Consider the following 25,229-nt stretch of genomic DNA (forward strand, 5'->3'; position numbering starts at 1 on the left):
AGAATTGGGCACACCAATTGATCACTAAGTATCAAAAGATTTGTGTATAATGTACACATTTTGAGAAAAAACATATGTTCCCTATTCCATGATCACACGTACAACATTACAACCATTCCAGGATAAGAAGATCATGGATCTCTCTCATTTCATAACAATGATATATTACATTTAATCAGGGATTTTTATACAGCATCCTAACAAGTATTGATCAAGAGCCTCTCAACTCAATTGATGATATCCATTCAATCAAGGCCTTGTTGACCAACTCTGGTACTTCATCATGAGGGCAATGCCCAGCTTGCAACCTAACAATAGATGATTGAGGGTAAAGCAACTTGATTTTATCTGCTTTTGATGCACCCATCCAAGGGTCCAAATCTCCCCATAACAATAACAAAGGGCAAGAGACCTTCGCGAGAAGCTTATTTAATGTAAGTTCCGAGGGCTGAAATAGGTATCCAGACATCAACCTATCAAAATACCACACATTATAGACACAGTTCAGGAGACTTTAAGCAAAGTCATATACAGGATTAAAGCATTTTCCTTGGGATTTAAAACCTAGTCTTATAAGTATATAGCAGTTTTGATCAGACCAGGCTCTCTAATCACATAAACAACCAAATAAAATATGATTAATCAATAGAATGCTTGCGAATGACACTGAAGCAGGGGCACAAGGTAGCTAGACATGTATTATATATATTCATAAATCCTAGGTCTTTGTCCAGACCATAGTAAGTCAGACTTGGACGACCGATCATGGAACCACTCTAGCGTTGTTTAGTGTAGCTTCTAAGACAAAAGTTAGGCATATTTAGCTCCAATGAAGATAGTTTATGTGTATTGTCATGACTAGTTTTCAGTCATTACCTGTAATAGACTTCCCCTGCCTGGGGATCTTCAGTAGCATGGACAATGGAGTCTACAAGGTAATCATCCACATTTGTTTTATCAATATATACCTGTAAAAAGCGATAAAGCAGGCAAAAGACTGACACTTTAATTGATGTCTTATTAGATGTATAAGTTGGATGCATTCATAAGATAAAAAACAAAATCAGATGGTTGTATGGTGGAATATTTACATTATTGAGAACCGACCGGATTCGTGCAGGTTGCTTGGCTTGCCAATACGCAAAACCGATAGCGACCTTCCGAACCCAATCTCGAATTGGATTGAAAATCATCTTTTGAATCAGGTTCTCTTCTAGAACCTCTGTTTTCTCGATCTCTGGTTTGTCAAATTGTCCTGACGCATTCACAAGCACTAGCCCTGACACCAATTCTGGATAACTTGCGGTGGTGTTCAGCACTGTAAAACCTCCAACACTTTCATTTGGAAAAAAAACACTTAAGATGATCAGTTTCTTCTCCTTCTTTTATTAAAATCAATACACACAGTAACATCATTAATATCAGGGAGAATGCCCTCCCTTGTCTTTTCTCTTATTTATGATGTTTAGAAAGTTGTACAGAAGATTGGTGACATAGCTATGACCAAGTCCCCTATTTCACTCTCATGAGTCCCTGAAACATAGATCCTATATTTCTTCATGTGCACTTCCAAGCTTGTGTACTTTTTGCTAGCTTGCAATTCATCTAGCATTTATACTTTGGCACATATCATAACTTAACAATGAAATTCAAAAACTAAATCTAGAATTAATTCTTTCTTAACAGCTATCTAGCAAATTATGTGGACCACTCACCTATTGCCAACCAGCACAGCCTTGTCTTGAACAACATCTCTAATAAAGTCTGCCACTTGGTCTTTCCATATAGAAGGCTCATACTCAATCAATGCCTTCTCACTCCATCCAAATCCCAAGAGGTCCATTGCATAGACTTTGTACTTCTCAGCAAGAACTGGAATATTATATCTGTGGGAAAAATTGCAAAAATTGGCCTAAAAATATGAAGTAGCAAGCTTGATCCATGTTTTAAGGGTACACACAATGATAATTTTCATACAAAAAAGGAACATTGACAAAACATGCAATACTATAAGTGGCGATTCTCTCAAGAAATTACATAGATATGGGCTAACGTTGAGACCAACTTAAGTTGAGCACAACATGAGCATAACTGAAGAAATGGGCTGAAAGGGGGAATGCGTTTACCTCCAGTGGAAAGCAGATGCTCCGAAACCATGAATTAAGACAACTGGAATGCCTTCTCCTTGGACTACATAGTGCACCTTATGACCCCTCCAGTCCCAGTAGTTGTATCCTTCCTGCTTGTAAGGAAGCATTTCCATCCCTATTCATTTAGATTCAAAACTTATGCACAAGACAGGGGATTCATCTCTATGAAAGATTACACATACACACTATTCATGTGAGCTAACTAATAATTAAGCATAATGTATGGAAAAGAGGGGTGGGTGCCAGACCACCCCCTGGTGACAACATGACAAACCTGGATATCCTCAATGTCCTATACCACTAAGTGTTGATGTGGACCATATACTGGGTTCCGTGAGGATTGTGCATGCTTAGCTAATAAGAACCATAGCAACACAGACACAATCTCAAATTAGGGTCAACTCCCCATTATCAAAAGGTAGTTAGCCTTTTTATATAGGCAGAAACCCTAGGTCCTGGTGTGTTCACACACTTCACTACTTGATGTGAAATGGTTCAGTCATAACACACTTAATAGTTTATCTCACACCATAGAATCGTAAGATTATACCCTCATCCCTTTAGAATTAACCCGCACATACACATCATAAGATTAGGGAAAACTATAAAAAACCTATTTCATGATCAGTTATAGTTATGCACGTAATAATTCATCTACCTTTTGCCGGTAAATCCACGGTGGCCACGGCACATGCCACAATACCAGACATAGCAATTAATGTTCTCCTCTTTAACCTGCAATCTGTACAAAGAGAGAAATTTGTATGGGCCATAGAAACATGTTACACCAAATGCATCTTATGGTTGTCAATGGTATGCTCATTGGGATGGCTGAAAAAATTTGAACACATTGAGATGTAAAAATACATGGTATTAGAGAGATTAACATCTATTTAGTAACCCCCTATTTGTGTTTGATACCTGAGCCTAATGAAGCACAACATGAAGATTAAGTTATTTTTTGTTCATGAAAATTTCTCTTTCTCTCCATGCTTGGAAGCCATTTTAAGAATCATCACCAATAGTAAATCCATCGCATGCATTAAAATTTAAGATCATTATAATGGATCTTCAGGAAATCTAGAGCGTTTATTTCTGTTTCATGTGGATAACCTGAAGTCACCTGAATTTATATAATGACTTTCGTGAGTGTATGCATAATGCTTTTTCATGTTCGACGAAGTAATTACAAATGTTTCCATCTGAAAAGATAAGTGAGAGAGAACTGAAATGTTATATTAATGTCTTTGACAGGCCAAAGTGACCTATGAGACCAAAAATTACATTTGTAAAAGCCTTATAGAATGTATGGGGAAATTAAAAACAATACAAAAATTGCACCTAAACTAGGTCGCTGCCGTATGTAAATAGGCTGTCATCAAAGTATAATGACATGAAGACCATGGGTAAATGTGATACGAGGGACACAAGATTAAAATGAAAAAAATGAATGAATGGCAGAACTCACATGATTTCAAACACCACAGCAATGTAAGTTGATGAATGAAAATTCTTGAGCATTGCACCACACCAAAACAACATTTTAATCATCAGTGGAGGGAATTCAGATATTTACGGTATCTATCTAATGAGAATTCATTGTCATTAAAACCAAACAAATATAAACATACAACATATGCCTAGGAAGTTTAGATTCTTGGAAGTCCTGTTATACTGAAACATGCCTATGAACAAAGCTTAGCAAATAATAATTTAATCATCACAAAGAATATCAGCACAAGGAATTCATCGAGTCATTGTTCATACCCTTCAAAGGTGTTACAGTATTCTTCCTTGTTTCTAATCCTGCATTATAAAGACGTCAGTAAAGACATCAGCATTTTTATCCATCTGAGAATTTCTGGTTTCTTGCTTTAAAAATGGTATGGTTTGATACTATAAGCCACAACATCAATTATTTCCAATTTCTTACATATTTGCAAATTTCAGGATATACCAGCTTATTAATAAGTGTTCAAAAGGGTATACCAAAAAACCTATGATATTAGTGAGTGAAAAACCTTGGTGGGGAGCATAGAACGTAATAAACGTGTTTGTGCAAGCATACAAACATTTGGAAATGAACACGTTTGAAAAGCGAAAAATGCATACTCCTTTTTATTTCATTTTTCATATTTCTTTATTAGAAATTAGCTTACCCTAGCGGTAAGTTGCTATGCTATTGTTGTCTATGTCTTGGGTTCGATTCCCAATTTTCTCATCTCTCTCTCTCTCTCTCTCTCTCTCTCGTTAGTCTCATGTTATAGCAAAATTTTATGTTAGTGTCATATTTTTGTTTTTTTTTGTTTTTTCTTTCTTGGTTATTAGAAATTAGCTCACCCTAAAGGTAAGTTGTTATGCAACTATTGCCTATGTCTTGGGTTCGATCCCCAATTTTCTCCTCTTTCCTTTTCTTTTTTTTGCTTCCCAATTTTCTCCTCTCTCTTTGCCCTAAACAAGTTCGAGAGTCTGAGTATCACACTTTGATACAATGCTCTGCCTTTGATCATATTCGACCATGCTTTCCACATCTCTTCGACCGAGCCTAATCCTTGCACGAATTTCTCTCACAACCACAATGTGCACTCTCGATTGCAACATTCATTGGTAAAGTCCTTGAACATCGAGAGTCGCTACTCACTTTCACATGTATCACATGAAATGTAATATTTTTGGTCTCATAGTTGACCTCTGAAGACGATAATATAATCTATCTATCTAGCTCTCTCGTTAGTGTCATGTTATAGCAAAATTTTATGTTAGTGTCATGTTTTCTTCATATGCTCGAATATACATTTTATGAGTTTTTGAACGTTTGATTATAATTTATAATGACATATTTTGATTCAATCTCTATAATTCATACTCATTTTTTTGTAAAGTTCTAAAGTGAAGAAGTTGATACCTTTATTAGTTGCGAGATGAGAACATCGATAATTGCAAGATGAGCTCATCATCAATACAATTATGTTTTTGAACTATTTGATTTTTATGTTCCTGCTTTCTAATGTTTAGTAGTTAAGTAATTCCTAAGTTTTGAACTTTCAATTGTGTTGACATTTGATTCAATCAATATATAATATAGACCACAGTCATTTTTTGAAATTCCAATCTTTATTTTTTTTCCAACTTATAAATCCAATCCAACTTTGAGATGATTTACCATACACGTTTGATTGAATCATTCTCGAATGTGAATGCACGTAAGGTACGTATGGTTCATTCTATGGTGGGGAGTATACGTGTTCAAAATGATACCCAGAAAAAACTTGGTAGAGAGACTCTTTTGATGAGCTAATAATATGCACATTCACAATCAACACAAAAACTAGATATCATATCCAAAAATAACAATAACAATAATAATTTTCGGGTATATCAACTTATTACTATGTGTTCAAAAGAGTATTCCAAAATTCCTATGATATTAGTGAGAGAAAAACCTTGGTTGAGAGTATACCAACTTGTTAATATGTGTTCAAAAGTGTATCAACAAAAGCCTTGGTAGAAAGGCTCCTTTGATGAGATAATAATATGCATATACAAATCATAGGATAGGCTTATGCAACCCTTAAGGTAAATGCTTTCATACATGGCACGCTTGGAATGTGTTGGTGTGGCATGGGAAAATGTTTTGGTTCCTAAAACCATGGGAGAGCTTCAATTTCTGAATGTTATGGAGCATAAAATGGCATCACATTTCCCTTATTTCTATTGAAATGCGCTCACATAACTACAATTAATCAATAATAGGAGGGGAAACAAGGCTAGAGATAGGAACATTGGCCATACACGGAGTATGTTACATGCATCCATAATAAAGTTGAAGGCAGCATGTTATGTGCACGCTGCACATTGTATGTATCTATGACAGGTAGTTACAGGCATAGGGGGGATATCAAGTTCCACAAACAGTAATATTGGGGTGAAACTAGGTTGCCCATTCTCACCCACACTTTTTGGGTCGTACACTGATGAGACTTCAGATTATATCGACAGATTGGGAGAGCAGGCACCGGCCTCATAGGAATTCTAATACCAATCTTATTTTGTGTGGATGACATACTACTTATCATATTCATGTGGCCTACAAGCCCTTCTACAAGCACTAAAAAATCAATTACAGTATTGATAAATGCTAGTTGGTGCACATGCCCAACCTTGCACTTAAGAATTCCTAATTAATGGTTCGGAGGCTATGATGAGATATCAGTTTTAATATATTTATAAAAATGTTTTGTTCTGATAGGTCGTTTGGCTTTTGTAGATGATAATATTGCTTTTTCTCTTTCTTTCTACCCCATTCAATGAATTCACCCTCTATTGGTGGTAATGGCTGCCTATTGTCGAGAGAATGCACAATCTTATCAGATCAACCGATAAGCATACTATGTGATATGCAAGCCCTAATATAGTGAGATGATTGGCTGCACCAGAGGTAACCCTTTAACCTTATGCTTGATTAGTTAGTACAAATTAATGCACATTAATCACATCATTAGGTGATCATTTCGACATACTTAAACTGGAGGCCCAAATAGAGCCTGAACACAAGACATCTAAATCAAATACTAACACGTCAGCTGCGAGCTTTATTTTAAATACAAGACACACAAATATAGACAGTTGGAAGAGGCCTTTAAATTGCAACCTGAATTTGGCCTGAATATAAGACTCACGTAAAATCCACAATCCATCGAGAGACCTCATAGAGCAAGCAGCAATAGTGGAGGAATTCTACAACGACGCACAAATGCACATATGCTAACAAGCCAGATACATATCCACATATAAGGAGCAACAATTAACAGAGGAATCTTACAATTCAAATTCAACATCCAAATGCAGCAACAGATAATAACATAATCACCCTTCAAAACACAGAAAGAGACTCAACAAATTGAAAGGAACCAAGAAAAGGAAACACATAAAGAGAGAGAGAGAGAGAGAGGCTAACCAGAGGAAGAAGCAGGAGGTCGGAGGTGTAACCGATGATGAGGTGGGAAGAGGGATGTGTGGTCGTGGTTAGAGCTATGGAGGTTATGGAGAGGGAGAGTCGCGGCAGTAGCAGCAGCAGCAGCAGTGGTGGACATAGTGGCCATGGAGAGAAGAGTGTATGAAGGTGAAGGTGAAGGTGAAGGTGAAGCGTGATGGTAAAGCTTCACATCTTGTGGGCGGTATCATTCATCATCATCATCATAATGTTGGCATGTTAAGGGCCTCACAACCACCTCCTGAGTCCTCAGTCCTCTCTCCAGGTCTGGGTCTGGGTCTGGGTCTGGGTCTAGATTGGGTCTGGGTCTGGGTCTAGATTGGATCTAGGTCTAGGTCTAGGTCTGGGTCTGGGTCTGGGCCTGGGTCTGGTCATGCCCTAGTTTGGGTCCGGGAATGCGCCCTCGCATTGCTCCATAGACAATAGGTAGGTAGTGCATTGTGGCTCCATCACAAAACCGCTTGCATGCCTGTGTACACATGTCTATTGGGCAATGAGAAAAGAGGTGCTATGAAACTCCTAAAGTACGCCCCTCTGCCAATTTTTTCCTTGAAAAAGTTTGTATTTGGGCAATCAGAGATTTTGTTGGTGTGTGGTTGCGTACTTTGTTCGGTGTATATGGTCGCAATGCCCTTCGTATTGAAAGGTGAATGCAATTTGCGGATGAAGGGAAGATGTGTGAATTACAAATTATCATCCATGAGTTGGGTTTTCTTATGATAGATAGGATCATATGTGTAAATTAGTATAAGTTAGATGAGGGGAAGTTTTGGCAATTTGGAATTAGTTGTCCCATAGAGTTGTGTCCATTGTCTATCACCTTTGTCTCCATTCTTACTACTTGAGTTGACCTAGAATGATTCACTAGGAAAACTTCACTTGACCAAAAAAGACTCTAAATTACAGACGCATGTCATACATTTACTTTAATGTTGGGGCATGCTCCATAGAGATCTTCAATTGCTCTTATTGTTGGGGCACCGCTTGTCGGAATTTGAGTTTCTCCTCCTTTGGTAATGCCCTTCGCAATGCTTCCATCAGCATGGTGTTGCTGTTTTGGGTGCGATCCATGTCTATAACTCTGTCGATCACTTGTTCCAAAGTGTTGGCCTTAAAGTGCGGCACCACCAGGGTTGTCCGTAACGATTCCTTAGTGTTGTGAGGAAGGTGTCCTTCCAATCTTCCTCCGAAGGCGATCACACCAACTGTTTCTGGAGATTTTGAAACCGGATAATAAATTGGGGAAAACCATCTAGTATGGTTCTTGGTAAGCGGAGTAGAATTGCCGCATCAATTGCCTTTGTGTTATTCGTTGGTGATAGCTGCGCGAATTTGTCGCTCAATTGTAGAAATGTTTTGAATTCACCTTGAGCGTGCTAAGAATATTAGTTTGTTGACTGGCCCTCTAATGATAACCCAAACTTGACAATTTTCAACACATCCGCGTTGGTAGCTTATAGTCTTTGAGAGACATGATTTGCTTGCCATGTGGTAAGAAAAGCGCGCATGTGTGCTTCGACATCCAGTTTGGCATTGTACTTTGGATAGGGATATGACATCGTGTCCTCTTCTTTAGTTCAGGTTGGCTCACTAGGTGGGTTGTTTGGCATCGAGTCCTCTACTTCTCGTGCATTAGACTTGTCACTATTGTGCCGGCTAATTGGTTGATCAACTTGATTGTCAGACTTCTTGCCCTCAAAACAAACGTCACCGGAAATCTCCAAGCCGGGAACACTGTTGAATCCTTCGCAAGTGTGTGTAACATCGTTTCGGCCTCGACAAGGCAAGTCGTGCTTTCGATGCTCACATTGTTTGTATCGGTATCTATGTGAAGTGCCCTCACGTCCACTTGCTGAATTCGTTCCGAAAACGTTGGATCCAACCAATTCTCCTGTGTTGCTCGTCGGTACTCCAACCGAGTATGTGGTTCTCTGGGTCACGTAGTTCTATCATTGTCACTCTGACTAAACGACATCCATCCTCCACTATTCGCTGCCTTTCACAAAACGAATTGTGGTTGCCAAATTGTGTTCCACCCTCTTAGTAAAACCCGCGTCTAATACTTAATCACTAAATATCCTTCACTAAAGATCATGGTTGGATGTATGGAAATTTACAACAAGAGATTGGTAAACAAATAAGTTATTCACTAACTCTGTTTAATTGGCTTATGTCCGATCAACGCTTTGTAATTCACTATACAACAACTATCCGAGTTTGCTACCACTGATTAGCTTTGCACTTTGTACTTTACTTACAAACTCAAAACTCAGAATAAAATAACACTGATATCGCAAACATAGTATATTCAAAAGATGTTTCAATATTAAACTTCCTCCTCTTGTAAAATACACATGCCCCCTTTATATAGGAAAGCATAGAAGCAGTTACATTGTCATTTGGCAAACCGTTCCTAACTAACAATGATAATAACTTCCTACTATTTACATTTTCTACTTTATACATATTTCTGGTAATAATATTTTCGGCATATTAATATTTTTTGCTTTCACACTTATTCAACTATTCAACTTTAGCTATTCGGACCACTTTCACACTTCGTCCAACTCTCAGTTAACAAAACTTCTCACCATCCTTCATTCGGCCTTTCAACCCTTTCACACTCTAGTCGACCTCTACAGGCAACACTCTAAGCCTTCGACTCCTTGAAGCATTCAAGCCCTCTGAAGCATTCCAATCCCCTACGGTTATGTCCCGAGTCAGTCGAGCTCACAGTGGCAGAGGCTATTGTTGAGAATCAAGCTCAACTTGGTCTAGTGTGTGAACTCACCTTGGGAGTGAATAGACACTCCAACGATCAAGAGTCACCATTATGTCACCACTTTGTATTCTAGCATTTAGTATAAGTCATAGAATCATATTCTATGACACATAACTTACGAGCTTTCACATTCCCCATGCTCCATGAATCTTGTAGTTAATGAAGAGAGAGGGTGACTATATAAAGCACCGTCCTCCCACCTTGTATAATGTTGTGTCTTTCTCCTTTGTTAATATATTTTACCTTGCGTATTCTCTGTGTCTTACTCCTTCTCTCTCTCTCTCTCTCATACACACACACAGTTCATATCTATTCCGCTGCATAGAATCCATCTCTTGATTCTTTACATGGTATCAGAGTGATTTGGTAGGTCGATCTAGCCCATTCGCCTCATCGTGATTGTGTGTTGTGCTCTACGCCGACGACCAAGAACCGGCTCATCGCTATCGTAGCTTCGCTACATAGCTCGCATTCGAAGAGAGAAGAAGAAGAAGAAGAAGAAGAATCGACATAATGAATACTCAAATGGGGAGCGCTCTCCCTACCAAGAAGTTGGATCGAAACAACTTCGCATCTTGGGAGTACAAGATGCACTAGTACCTTGTCGGACAAGGCTATTAGAGCTACATCAAAGGAGCGCACGAAGACCGACCCATCGAAATGGCTCCCGGATACGCGACATGGGAGCAAGCCGCAAGCCGTGTGATGTATTGCTTGGCGACATGTGTTCACGATCACATGTGTTCACGATCACATGTGTTCCGAAGAGGGAAAACTAAGGTAAGAGTACCCACGCAACCTCAAGCGGGCCCTGGCAAGGAAGTAACACCGTTATATGCTGAAAGCGTGAACTTGCTGGAAGGGCTCGCCGATGAGGACGTACATCACTACCTTGATGAAAACCCAAGGATAGTCCCTCTGTTCGAAGTGGATGTGGCAGAGGCGGTCTCCCCATATATTGTGCAACTAGAGGATGCCAATGAGGAGCCGGATAGGGACGCAATTCGAGAACTACGACAAGCACAAGAGGCCCTGGAGCGGGAGATGGTGGTCTCATAACAGGTGAAAGCCTTACAATTGGAAGAACTGAATGTGGGAACCAACGAAGAAACAAGATCGGTGCATGTGGCCAAAGAAATGCCACCGGAGGAGAAATCGGCAATGGTCACATTATTGAAAGAATTCCAGGATGTATTTGCATGGTCATATGAAGACATGTGGGAACTGGACCCACAATTATATCAGCACCAAATTCATTTAAGCAAGGATGTGAAACTGGTAGCTCAGAGACGTTACCGGATGAATCCGAATTACGTGGCCAAAGTAAAAGAGGAGATCGACAAATTGATGCGGGTTCGGTTCATCCAGTCGGTGAAGAAAGCCACCTGGCTAAGCCCGATTGTGGTGGTACCGAAGAACGAAAAGATCCAAGTCTGTGTGGATTACCGATTGAGTGTTGCCACTATCACTGATGGGTGAAAGCATGCGAGTGGAAACAATTAGCTATGTCCTTGACATAGCTAATTAGCTATGCAAAAAGCTACCATTGATAAATAGTCATTTTAGTAAAAAGCCATCATTAATAAATTAAGTATGCAAAAAACTACCATTGAAAATACTAGAGTGTTTTAATTACATATGTAAATGAGTGCCATAAATGTGCAACATAAATTGATGTGTGCACCATAAATGTGTACCATAAATTATATATCGAATTCCTAGGTCCATTATGCATGATCCTTTGCCACATCACGTAGGCCATCTCTAGTTGAGTACTGTGGGTACTGTGCATTCCAAGCATCATCAAAGAGCTGCTCAATCTGACGGGGTTCTCTTCTCTGTGACACTCTACACTCAGGGGCCACTACTGTGCATTCCAAGCATCATCAAAGAGTTGTTCAATCTGACGGGGTTCTCTTCTCTGTGCCACTCTACACTCAGGGGCCATTACTATGCGTTCTAAGCATCATCAAAGAGCTGTTCAATCTGAGGGGGTTCTCTTCTCTGTGCCACTTTACACTCAGGGGCCATTACTGTGCGTTCCAAGCATCATCAAAGAGCTGTTCAATCTGAGGGGGTTCTCTTCTCTGTGCCACTCTACACTCAGGGGCCGCTGCTGTGCGTTCCAAGCATCATCAAAGAGTTGTTCAATCTGACGGGGTTCTCTTCTCTTTGCCACTCTACACTCAGGGGTTGCTACTGTGCGTTCCAAGCATAATCAAAGAGCTATTCAATCTGACGGGGTTCTCTTCTCTTTTCCACTCTCACTCAGGGGCCGCTACTGTGCGTTTCAAGCATCATTGGTAACTGTTCAATCTGACGGGGTTCTCTTCTCTTTTCCACTCTCACTCAGGGGCCGCTACTGTGCGTTTCAAGCATCATTGGTAACTGTTCAATCTGACGGGGTTCTCTTCTCTATGCCACTCTATTCTCAAGTGCCTTCTATGTGCGTTTCAAGCATCATCGGTAACTGTTCAATCTGACGGGGTTCTCTCCTCCATTGCCATCATTCTATACTCAGTTGCCACTACTGTCCAGTTCCGGATTGCTTCCACATTTCGATTTGACGGAGTTCACTCATCCAACGGCAACATTCTACACTCAGTTGTTGCCATTGGTCGGTCTTGGATCGCCTCCTCAACTGTTGGATCCAACAGAGTGAAATCCTCTACTGTTCGGTCTTGGATTGCAATAACTTTTCTGTCTATTGATTATCTTGTGTATTGTTGTGTCTAATCTTGTGTATTGTGTGGAATATTTTTGTGTATTGTTGTTGCCCATAGCCATCTTTAATACTTGTTTTTTTTTCTGGAAATTTAGGGTTTTAACATGTCTAGCCAAATGGAAGGGGAAGAAGGGTGTTTAGAATTACCCCTCAATGATCATAAGGATAGGGATGATGTTATCAGGACACAACAAGCCATACGAAACTATTGGGCAGAAAAAAAAAGGAAACATCGTCAATTGTTGAAGGATACGAAAGCCACACTCAGTAAAGGTAAGGATAGTTTAGCTGAGAATGTAAGTAATGCAACTACCATCATAGAGAGAAAGGTTGTAGACTATTTCAATGTTCAAACCAAGCACATCAGCAATGAAGAAAAGAAGGTAGTACTTTATGGAATATGTAATGATCCATCGATAAAGGACTTAGTTGATTGTGATGGTCTTAATGCAAACATATCATCTATTTTAGTAAATAATCTTCGTAATAGTTTCGTATCCATGAGCAGGTCAGAAGATGATCTTGTCTTAAAAAGGTCTAGTCTAATGATGTTACTTAATAGTGATGTTGACGATATAAACATCAGTGAGCTATCTAAGGTAATTGGTGTTAGTAGAAAAACAATGTACAATACAATGAACCGTATAATTTCCTCGGGTGAAGGAACTAGTCTACTAAAGCTAACTACAAGATGTAAGCCAATGACACCCATAACATTTGAAATCAAGGATGTAATCACAATGTTTTGGACTAATGAGAGTAGGGTTTCACCCAATAAAAAGGATTTATGCAGGAAACGTGTTGGAAGAAATCAATACGAGGAGCATCCCATTCATCTTCTTGATGTACCTCAGGTATTTACATTTATCTCAACATTTGTTTTGACTCTACTCGGAAAGTTAATTAGCTCAGTTAGCAGAAAAGCTAATTAGCTTATCAGTTACATTTACCTCAGTTAGCTACTAGGATCGCTACTACATAGGTAACTAGCTACTCTCAATAGTTACTACCATGATAGCTAATTAGCTATTCTCAATAGCTAATTTAGGTACTACCAGATAATTAGTTGTACTGCTAGCTAGTTAGCTATCATGGTAGCTAGTTAGCTATTTCGTTATTACCAGCTAATTAGCTACTAGGAAAGCTAATTAGCCACCATGATAGCTAATTAGCTACTATGATAGCTACTACATAGGTAACTGGCTACTCTCAATAGCTACTACCATGATAGCTAATTAGTTAGGATAGCTAATTAGCCACCATTATAGCTAATTAGCTACTAGACCAGCTAATTAGCTACCATGATAGCTAATTAGTTACTAGGACAGCTAATTAGCCACCGTGATAGCTAATTAGCTACCATGATAGCTAATTAGCTACTAGAATAGCTAATTAGCTACCATGATAGCTAATTAGCTACTACGACAGCTAATTAGCTACCATGATAGCTAATTAGCTACTAGGACAACCAATTAGCTACTAGGACAACTAATTAGCTACCATGATAGCTAATTAGCTACTAGAATAGCTAACTAGCTACTAGAATAGCTAATTAGCTACTAGGATAGTTAGCTAGTTACGAGAATAACTAATTCCCCTTTATTACGCAGGTCGATTTATTTATTAGGTTCAAACGAATGCATCCAACTATCAAAGTTCAACTATGAACATTCGAGTCTCTTAAGCCACACTTTGTGAGACGCTTAAAGGATCGATACACATGTTGTTGCATTTACCATGTACAGATGGGTTTTCTGAAGGACTCTGTTAATCTACTACGTCACCATAGCGCATCCCTAACTAATACAGTTTGCACATGTGGGTGCCCAATCTGTCGATCAAGCCCGCAAGAGGAGTGTAAATCATCTGAGCACGTTATCTCTTCCATGAGTTATTTATTAGAATCAATATTGTGTCCGAGAGAATCTGACGCTATCTTCCATATTCATAAATGTGTCATGGGTTTATGTCAAGATTGTGGCCCTACTAGATTTAGGTGGTGTCCAAATGAATTGAGTAGTGAAATATTGATCTCTGTGAAGTTATTTGAGTCAGTGAACACCAATTTCGAAGGAAAGGTGTGTAAAAGAAAGGATCTAGTTCGGAAGATGCTTAAACCAAGGGATTTGGTGTCTCTGTTTGTAGTATCTCTAGGAAAGTTCATTAAACACAACTTCATTTATTCATGGCAGGCCCATCAGTTTAAGACTTGCATATCTGATTTCCCAAATGATGTAGTAGTCTCAGTAGTAGATTTCGCCGAGAATTATACTTTCAAGCAGCAGAATGAAATTCAATCTATGCATTGGTGTTCAGTTCAAGTAACCATTTTTGTGCACATAACATATTTTCGAGTTTCAGGTGATGTTAAAAAAGTAATTCATTTCTTTATTTCCGATGATAAGAAGCATGATACCTTGTTCGTCCAACACTGTTTTAAGTTACATTGGCAGTGGTTATTAGCTCAACGTTTGGAGCTTACTCAACATTGGGTCTGGTCTGACGGAGCTGCGTCACAATTCAAGGCTCGACGTCCATTTTATTTTGTGGGGAGGTATCCTGCTATAACAGGTTTGGAGATGAGATGGAATTTTTTTGGGTCTGGCCATGGTAAAGGTGAACATGATGGTGCAGGGGCTGTTATAAAGCAGGCACTTACCCATGAACAACTAAAGACAGATGGTGTGCACATGAATTGTGCATCACATGTAGTTGAATTTTTAAGAACAAATATGTCGACGAGTGCCACAGGTGTTTATTCCTCGCAAGTTCGAGATATCAAACGTGAATTTTGGGAAGTGAAGATAGATGAAGCAAATAGGGAGAAGACCTGGGAGTGCCAAGGAATTCCCGAATTGCGATCTCTGCATGTTGTTCGCGGTTATTCCAGGTTGGATGGTCATTGTATTGCGGTTAGAGAATTGACTTGTTTTTGCTTCCATTGTGTGCAGGGAAATTGGAGATATTGTCTAAACAAAGCATACATTCAGAATTGGGAGTATCACACTCTGAATGATAAGGAAGCAGTTGATGGAGAAACAGGGCAGAATGCTGACTTCACATATGAGGGACTTGGAGATACTTTGAGTGATGTCCTGAACGTTGGGGATAACTTCGCTGTAAATGCTGAAGAAGGCAATTCAGAGGGTGCTGATTTCTATATATTAAAGTGCACGGTTAGTAAACAGTGTGCAAGGCAGAATATTGTAGATGCATGGGGAAATTTTGTATCTGTCGGGACTTTTTTATGCAAAACTAGATGACTACGAATATGTGTACAGGCTGTTAGAAGACAAACCAGCGGCGTATATGTACTCTCATTTGGTCAGATGCATCAACGTCCCAATGTCAGAATACAATAGCTGCTCCGGTTTATACACTGTTGGTGCTAATGTGTATGAATGTATTTACAATAGTATGCCATGGAATTTGTAGCTACAAGTAGCACTTACCATGTTCTCTTGTAAAACAAACATGTATTTCGCGAAAACAGATCAATAAATTCGTTTGGAATCAATTTCTTGTATACAGTCTGCTTTCTGTGCTTCTTTCTCAATAAAATCATGTCTTTTTTGTTAAGTTTTAAGTTATAAGTTATAGCGAAATAGTCATCAGTAGCTAATTAGCTGTACAAATGCAGCTAATTAGTCATCAATAGAATGAAATCAACAATCTGCAACATATTCCTCAAATTACACAGTAGATAAGTACAGTGGGAACAAGTAATTAAATTCTTCATTGAATAATGTCATCTCTTTACATATTTATAAATTACCATTGGAAATGTCTACAAATCTCCTATAAACAGCTAAGCTCTTGCTAGTCAGTGGAACGAGTCTACATATATTATCCGCATATTGAGCTCGGTATGGAGTCCACAACCATGCACCTAGTTGGCAGCTCACTGTTTGCACCAGGTACTGTTCAGGCATTTCCTCGGGTAGAATGAGACAGCATCTCCGAATATTGAAGTAGTGTCGGAAATGTTCTGTATCCAAAATCAATGTATTGCCAGCATTATATTCAGGCCAAGTAGCCCAAAAATCAGAAAGTCTCTTGAATCTTGCAGCTTCCATCTGCTCACAATTTTCTCGTGCCCATTGACCTTTAAAACGACTTCGCCATTTTGGGAAGAATCTTGCCAAACACTTCCACACATCTGATTTTGGTTTTTCACTCCAAATAAACAAATCAAAGTACTCCACAGCCCACTCTAGAAACTGATTTGCGTCCCTCCTTGGCTGCATATATCTCACACTCATCAAGACTTTATCCAGCTCCAAGATCAAGGCTCTTCTTTCGACTTCTAGTGGTTTAGGTTTCCATTCCTGAAACTGAGCCGCTGTTACACCATTTTCTGGTAGGATACGATCAATCTCAATCAGCTCAGGTTCGGCTGACACAACTGGTGTCCTTTTCCTCTTTAAACCCCTAGTCGACTGTGTTGGGCCTAGCTTCACATTCTGGTGCTCTTGTTTTGTCGACTTAGTTATCAATCCTTGGATTACCTCAGTGCATGTAGCTACTGTTCTGCTCGATATCAGTCCACTGGTATCACATGCTGCATCTACCTGCAACACCAAGTCATCCGTGCTACATGCTGCATCTACCTGCAACACCAAGTCATCCGTGCTACATGCTTGATCAACTTGTGTGACCAGATCACTTGTGTCAGTTGCTACATCTACTTTCAAGATGGGGCCCTTTAAACGTGCCGCAACATCAACAGTATCCACACTGCCATTGGCCTTACGAGCAATAGAATCAAACCCTTTAGACTCTGCAACATCAGAAAACACCAACATATTCACACTCACAAAGTAACTAATAGTCTCACAAAACAATATCCTGAACATCAAAGAGTTTCAGTCATAGAACAACACTCTTCAAATTATCTTGGAAAAACATCATAGAGTTCCATTACATAATGTGGATCAAGCAACAACCAATCTGAGGTTTTACTTGTCCAACAGGATAGTAAAACTTCATAAAACCCTAGCAAAATCCCTAAGCTAACAATCATATCCAACTAAACAGTATTTCGCTCCACTACATCTGGGCCCCTTGACCGAGTAACTGGTCTTGTTCCCGATCGTGGCCCCTTCTTCAGCCTTTTTCTGGTTGGTTCCCCATTTAGCCTTGCTTCTAGGACCCAATGCGCAAGTGTGTCCTCCTCCGACAACCTTCCCATCGCCTCAGCAGCTAATTGCACATCAGCCGTTTCTTGAACTAGCTTTTCAAGTACAGAGGGATCTGTTTGGACATTTTCAGTAGTTGGGCTCGGTGGGGTGGAATCAAGGTCTTGAGACTCGAAGAAATGTTGCATCAAGTGTTCATAAACACTGTTGTTGTGAACCTCAGTTTTACATGTTGTTTCCACTATTTCATGGCATTTCACATCGTTGCCTAATTCAGTACACTGTTCCAAAAGAATAGGGTGCAGCTGATCTGAAGGAGATGTGATAGCAGGACTCTTACTTTCAGCCACATTGGCAGTAGTATCCTCATCTGTTGCAGCATCATCAGCACCAGACACATCATGTGCCGTCCTTAATCCACAAGATTCTACAATAACATGACAGTTATTTAGGATAGCTAATTAGCTACTTTACTAAACTATGGTAGAAGCTAGGATAGCTAATTAGCTAGTACGATAGCTAATTAGCTACCAAGACGCCGAAGAAGGCATGGGAAAATCTACGAAAGATTTTCGCGGTGAACACAACTGCAAGAAGGCTTCAACTCCGCCAAGAGTTGAACAACATTCAACAAAGGGACATGTCCATCACAACATACACCTTGAATATCAAGGAGCTTTGCAACTCGCTCGGCTTGATAAGCGTAAATATCGAGGATGATGAGATGGTGCAAATATGCCTCGGCGGCCTCGCACCACGGTTCAGCGCGACGCGAACCACCGTTCTAACAAGGGATAAATCTCCCTCCTTCTTCAAGCTCCAATCAATGCTATTGGTCGAAGAAAACCACGTGCATACAAGGAGCAATGAGTCGGAAGGCCACATGCTCTACACGCACTCGAACGGAGGAAGAGGATGCGGATGAGCGAGAGGCCGATTCGGCCAAGGACAAGGCGGATGAGGTCCGAGCTACAACAACAACTCCCAATTTCGGCCGCAAAACGGAAGCCAATGAGGAACCTTCGCAAGAAGGGGGAGCTTCCACTCCGGCCCGAGCCGTCAAAACGCAACCGAATGCGGATATTGCGGAAAGCTCGGCCACCACGAAGAAGAGTGCCGAAAGAAGATGCGCGAATCGGCTTCCACAAGCCGACAACTCATGAATTACGCGCACAATTCCGACTAGGAAGAGTATAGCGGAATGTACGAGCACAACTCCGACTACGAAGATCGTGGCGGAATGTTCATGATGAAACATAGAACAAACTCTATGTCGGCCTCTACCTCAACTAGTGCCCTCAATCCGGAGGACGTATGGTTTGTTGACTCCGGAGCCTCAAACCATATGACATCTCATAAAGAATGGTTTCTCGAACTTCGAGAGCCGGAGCGACCCGGTTATGTCGAAACCGGAGATGACACTACGCACCCAATTTAGCACATCGACAATGTTCCATTTGGCGAAAGAGGTAAGCAAACATACATTAAAAATGTCTTGCATGTTTGCACCATCACGAAGAACTTGGTGTCAGTTGGCCAAATGGTTGAGCAAGGGATGCAAGTACGATTCGACCAAGAAGAGTGCTTCATCGAAAAAGAGGGCCGAATCATCGCGCACGGAAGAAGAGAGGGCCAGATGTTCATTCTCGATTCACACGAGATGAAATCCGCCATGTTCACAAAAGGCATGAAAGCCGACTCCGACATAGAGCTATGGCACAAGCGAATCGGCCACATCAATCTTAACAAACTCAAAACAATGAAATCGAAAGGAGTCGTCATCGGACTCCCGACATTCAAAGAGAAGGAGATTGAAGGTGTATGCGAAGTGTGCCAATTCGGCAAGCAACACCGACACCCATTCCCGAAAGAGCGGAACGTGAGCAAAGGTCTACTCGACGTAGTCCATTCCAACGTATGGGGATCGGTGTCATGATATGGCAAGACTCGAACCCATGACCTTATTGCTACATGGGTCGAGCTCTTGACCATTAGACCATACATTGTAATACGTACAATATTATTTTCATTTATGTTTTATTATAGAGAATTGATGTATATTCCAGATTTCTCTGGAACATTCTAGAAACTTCAAGAGTACTCCTGAAAACACTATAAAAGGAGGCACAAGGCATTATTTCGAACCAAATCGGTTCAACGCCAATCTTAAGCCTCCTAGCTACTATTGTATACTCTCTTCACATAATATATATCTTTTATCATCTTTCTCTCACCCTTTCTCTCTCTCTATCTCTCTCTCTTGCTCACTCTTTCCTTCTCTCGAGAGTTCTACACCTCTCTTAGTACTAATCCTCATCTTTTAGTACTAATTCCTTCTCTGTCTTAGTATTGATGCTGACAACCGGCGCAGACGGCTACATTCAGCGGATGCCGATATTACGTGCTCTTCATCGACGACTTCTCAAGGCACACGTGGCTCTATCCGATGCGGCAAAAGAGCGAAGTGTTCGGACACTTCCAAAGGTTTAAAAACGAAGTAAAAAAAGCCACTAGTCGTCATGTACGATGCCTTCGATCAGATGGCGGCAAGGAGTACTTCTCGGACGATTTCATGGCGTATCTACGAAAGGAAGGAATTCGGCGAGAATTCCCTTGTCGACACACTCCGCAACAAAATGGAGTAGCCGAGTGCAAAAATCGGCACATCCTCGAAGTAGCGCGGGCCATGATGAACGAGAAGCATATGCCCAAGTCATATTGGGCTGAAGCTACAAATACGATCGTCTACCTAATGAACCGGTGCACAACATCCGGAGTGCACGAGGTCACTCCGCACGAAAAATACTTCAGAAAGAAGCCGAACTTATCGCACACTCAGTTATACGTGCACATCCCCAGCGAGAAGCATCACAAGCTTGACCCGAAGTCGGAGAAATGTATCCTCGTAGGATACTCACTGGAGCAAAAGGGGTACAAGTGCTACAACCCCTCAACTCGAAAATCTTGAGTAAGTCGGGATGTCGTTTTTGACGAGTCCGCATCCTGGTACGCACCAGAGACAACTTCGACTCTGATTCCGCTCAACCCGGAATCCGCCGAACAAGAGATAGAGGATGAAGATCGCCTTACGCGCATGTTCGAAGAAAGTCCGATCACAACCCGACTGAGCGGACCACAAGAGCCTTTGAGCGATCAAAGCACATCATGGCTTAGCCCGAAGATGGACAAAGGCAAGGCGAAAATGATAGAATACAAAGATGATCGCTTTGACGACGATGAGTCGACTCACTCACTCGACAGTGAGTTCGACGACTTTGATGTACCAATCGGAGCTAAGAAAGCCCTCATCTCTACAAATGAAAAGCTCCGTCGCTCCACCCGTGAAAAGAATCGGGTCAGCTGATTTGGTTACAACGACTACATGGCATATCATTATGCCTTTATGATGAAGGTGGCGATAGTATGCGAGTCGGAAACATTTTCCGAAGCAGCCAAGGATCCGCAATGGATCGAAGCCATGAACGAGGAGATGCAGGCACTACGCAAGAACGAGACATGGAATCTTGTTCCCACCTCACCACACAAAAAGGCAATCGGATGCAGATGGATTTACAAAGTGAAGTACAACGCCGACAGTTCCGTCAACCCACTACAACGTGCGCCTCGTAGCGAAAGGCTACGCCCAAACACACATAGTTGACTACGAGGAGACCTTTGCCCCGATGGCAAAGATGACGATAGTACAGACCGTATTTGCGCTTGCCGCGGCGAAAGGGTGGCACCTCCATCAAATGGATGTCAAGAATGCCTTCCTACAAGGAAAATTAGAAGAGGAGGTGTACATGATACAACCACCCGGCTTCAACTCGAGCAACCATTCGAAAGCTGTATGCCGACTCAAGAAGCCACTCTACGGCCTCAACCAAGCACTGCGTGCTTGGCATTCGAAGATAACCCAATATCTTCATCAAATCGGCTTCCGTATGTCAAAATTGGACAACTCCCTCTACACACGAAGCGATTCCACAAGTCCGATAGTCATCATCTTATATGTGGATGACGTAGTCATTGGAGGCGAGCATCTCGTCGAAATCAATAAGGTCAAATCCCTCCTTTCCGACAAGTTCGAGATGACGGACATGAAGGAGCTCCACTACTTCCTCGACATTGAGGTAATTTGGACTCCGGCCGGAATCATGACCTCTCAACAACACTACATCCTCAACTTCTTATACAAGTTCGGGATGGCTGAGTGCAAATCCGCGGCAACCCCGCTCGATCGCAATCTCAAACTAGATGCAAACTCCGGCACCCAAAGCGTGTGAGCCGACTCAGTATCGGCACCTCATCGGGAGTCTCATTTACCTTACAATCACTCGACCCGATCTTAGTTATCCGGTCGGTCTCCTTAGTCAATTCATGCAAACACTGCGTGATACTCACTTGGATTGCGCTAAGTGACTTCTACGATACGTGAGTGGCACAATGGATTGCGGCATCCTCTACAAGACTGTGATACCAATACGACTCGAGGGGTACACATACGCCGATTGGGCCGGCTACAAAGTTGATAGAAGATCAACCTCCGGATTTGTTTTTCCCCTTGGCAGTGGAGCAATATCCTGGACCAGCAAAAAGCAACCAACCGTCGCTCTTTCGAGCATAGAGGCGTAATACAGGGGTGCGGCAGTGGCCGCATGTGAAGCCGTATGGCTCAAAAGGATACTCAAGGATTTGGGCGTACCCATCAAGGATCCGACTTCCCTTTACTGCGACAAAATGAGCAGTATCTATCTGGCTCGAAACCCGGTGTTCCACGCGCGGACAAAGCACATCGAAGTGCACTATCACTTCTTCCGAGAGTGCGTTCTACCTGGCGATGTCGACCAACAACATATTAGTAGGTCAATCTTCAAACGGCCGACGTCTTCACTAAAGCCTTAGGAGCCGACAAGCTATGGCAATTCATGACCGATCTCGGATTGACGATCCCTGACCTGCCAAGCTTGAGGGGGAGTACTGAAGACACTACGCAATAACGCGTTGATTCCGCAACCGCGCAACGAAGCTGCCAAGAGCTGATCTACCGCGCAAAGCCGCGAAGAAAGACGCAAGCTGAAGCACAGACTTCGCAACTACGCACAACGCAAGCTGGAGCATGGATTCCGCAACTCCACATAAATGCGAGTCGACGCGAACTCCGGAACACAAGTCGAAGCGGATTTCGGATACTGTCTGAAACCGACCCGACTTGAGCTTGAGGGGGCGTGTTGAGAATCAAGCTCAACTTGGTCTAGTGTGTGAACTCACCTGGAGAGTGAATAGACACTCCAACGGTCAAGAGTCACCATTATGTCACCACTTTGTATTCTAGTATTTAGTATGAGTCATAGAATCATATTCTATGATACATAACTTATGAGCTTTCACATTCCCCATGCTCCATGAGTCTTGTTGTTAATGAAGAGAGAGGGTGACTATATAAAGCACCGTCCTCCCACCTTGTATAATGTTGTGTCTTTCTCCTTTGTTTATATATATTACCTTGCGTATTCTCTGTGTCTTACTCCTTCTCTCTCTCTCTCTCTCTCTCTCTCATACACACACACAATTCATATCTATTCCGCTACAGAAAATCCATCTCTTGATTCTTTACAGCTATCATAGAGTCAGACTCCTGGTGATAGAGGCAGTCAAAGTTGCAATTCCCTCACTAGGAAGGCCTTTGTATCCATGTTATGTATGTATGTATGTTATGTCAATGTGTATGTATGTGTATGTATGTATGTTACGTATGTGTGTGTGTGATGCACGTGTCTATCTGCTACCAAATCAGAAATAGGGTTGGCGAGGGAATCGCTGCCACGAGTGGTGTAGGTCGCTCAGTTGATGGCGTGTGCGATCTGCATCGTTCGATTAGGATAAGAAAAAACCCATGAAAAAAAAAGTTCTCAAAGGTCGCCAACCTTGACACATCAGTCGCCCAACCGCATCCGGTCATCCAACCATTACAGGTCGCCCAGACTGTTGTAGGTCGCCCAACCATTGCAGGTTGCCCAACCTGACAGTTGCAGGTCGCCCAACCATTGCAAATCGCCCAACCAAATATATCATTTCCACCAAAATATTCTATTCACTCCGAACTTGAAACTTAAGACTTAAGATAACAAATCAAATAGCCAAAAACAAATATAATCATTGCCAAACATAAAACTTAACTTCAAGAAATATACAAACTTAGACCTAACAAAAAAAAAACTTACAACATAAAACTTAAAACTTACAATGTAAATCAACTTAAAACATATATTCGTTTTATAAACCTAAATATATTTGTCCTAAAACAAAATGCTTTGAATGGTCAATCAAAATTGAATAAAGTAAAGTTCCTAAACAACCACTAAAGCTATGTTTATGGCTCATTTGGGGATGTTGGCAAAAAGTGACCACAATTCTTGCAACAATTAGCGTTCAAGTCCCCTGATGTAAGGTCAAGGCATCAAAATGCAAGCATCGAATCTTCTCTATTGCACATATTGACAATCACCTCCTAACTCGACTTGCACCTCTTTGCATTTTTCCGGTTTCGTGAAGAATTTCAGCCAGAGGCGAAAACCGGGAAATATTGGCTACATCGGCGGGGTGCAACATGTGCGCCCGCCCTTGTACATTTAGTGTGAATAACGAGAGCGCCATAAAGGCGCCGAAGAGTAATCAAGTCGGGACAAGAATCCCATGTAATAAGGGATTTATCCCACGATGCTACGGATCCCTCTCCTTGTTCTATAAAAGGAAGGGAGTGCCCTTGGTGAAGGGGTTGCCCATTTTTGCATTCGTAGGGTATACCGTTAGAAGAAGGAACGTTCTCTCTTCCTCTTTCTTTCTCTCTTGTTTTAGGGTTTCTTCTTGTTCTCCTCTGCTTCTTCTTCGTCGTTCTGTGTGTTGAACCTTGGCATCTAGTGTTTGTTTTCTGCCCTGTTCTCTGTGCAAGACCCCGCTCGGCGCGACAAGCTCGAGAGCTCCCCGACCGGCGTCTTGGCAGTAGACAATAGTTGTATCCTATGCTACCTAGGTCTGGCTTGAAGTCGGTGTTGAATCTCGTTGTCTTGTAAATACATATACATTTGGTTGTGCATATTCGTGTCTCTGGTGCTGTGTGCGTGTGTGAGAGTCAATGTTGCGTGCCTGTTCTCTCTCTCTCTCTCTCTCTCTCTCCCCCTTCGGTTGCTTCTGGTGTGCTTCTAGGATGCCCCAGAAATGGTGAAGCACGACTTCCTACGCTCCGTCACTCCCTAGTCCAAGACCCCCGTGGTCCCGCCTGGAATTCTACACGTACCCGCGAAACTTTGCGACACCGGTGTGTGTTTTCGAAGTGTTTGGGGGGCTGCCAATAAGATCTTGTGAAATGTTGATTGATGCTCTTCTCTTGTCACCAATTTCTTGTGATCTCCTTATGGATCCACGTCGTCTTTATCGGTTG

At 41.5% G+C, this 25,229-nt stretch overlaps 1 protein-coding gene and 1 long non-coding RNA gene across 3 annotated transcripts; one reads left to right on the forward strand and one right to left on the reverse strand.

Annotated features, from left to right (window-relative positions):
* Positions 1–66: 66 nt before the first annotated feature.
* Positions 67–7,285, reverse strand: LOC147866211 (alpha/beta-Hydrolases superfamily protein). 2 transcript variants are annotated; one of them, XM_087316582.1, is made up of 8 exons: positions 7,108–7,285; positions 3,918–3,956; positions 2,809–2,892; positions 2,127–2,265; positions 1,716–1,886; positions 1,092–1,335; positions 877–968; positions 67–473 (listed from the first exon to the last, which is right to left on the reverse strand). In XM_087316582.1, the coding sequence occupies exons 1-8, from the start codon at positions 7,250–7,252 to the stop codon at positions 212–214; spliced, it is 1,176 nt and encodes a 391-aa protein (XP_087172708.1). In that variant the 5' UTR covers positions 7,253–7,285; the 3' UTR covers positions 67–211. The 2 variants fall into 2 exon arrangements, with proteins under 2 accessions (XP_087172708.1, XP_087172709.1); XM_087316583.1 differs by lacking the exon at positions 3,918–3,956.
* On the forward strand, positions 4,390–5,044 carry LOC147866212 (uncharacterized). Its single transcript, XR_015529428.1, has 2 exons — positions 4,390–4,428; positions 4,898–5,044. It is a non-coding gene; the product is annotated as an uncharacterized LOC147866212 (long non-coding RNA).
* Positions 7,286–25,229: the final 17,944 nt, after the last annotated feature.

This window comes from Azolla caroliniana, unplaced genomic scaffold (assembly GCF_043228905.1).
Source record: "Azolla caroliniana isolate FFs.n. ecotype wild unplaced genomic scaffold, voAzoCaro1.0.p SCAF_3, whole genome shotgun sequence".
NCBI classification, from domain to species: domain Eukaryota; kingdom Viridiplantae; phylum Streptophyta; class Polypodiopsida; order Salviniales; family Salviniaceae; genus Azolla; species Azolla caroliniana.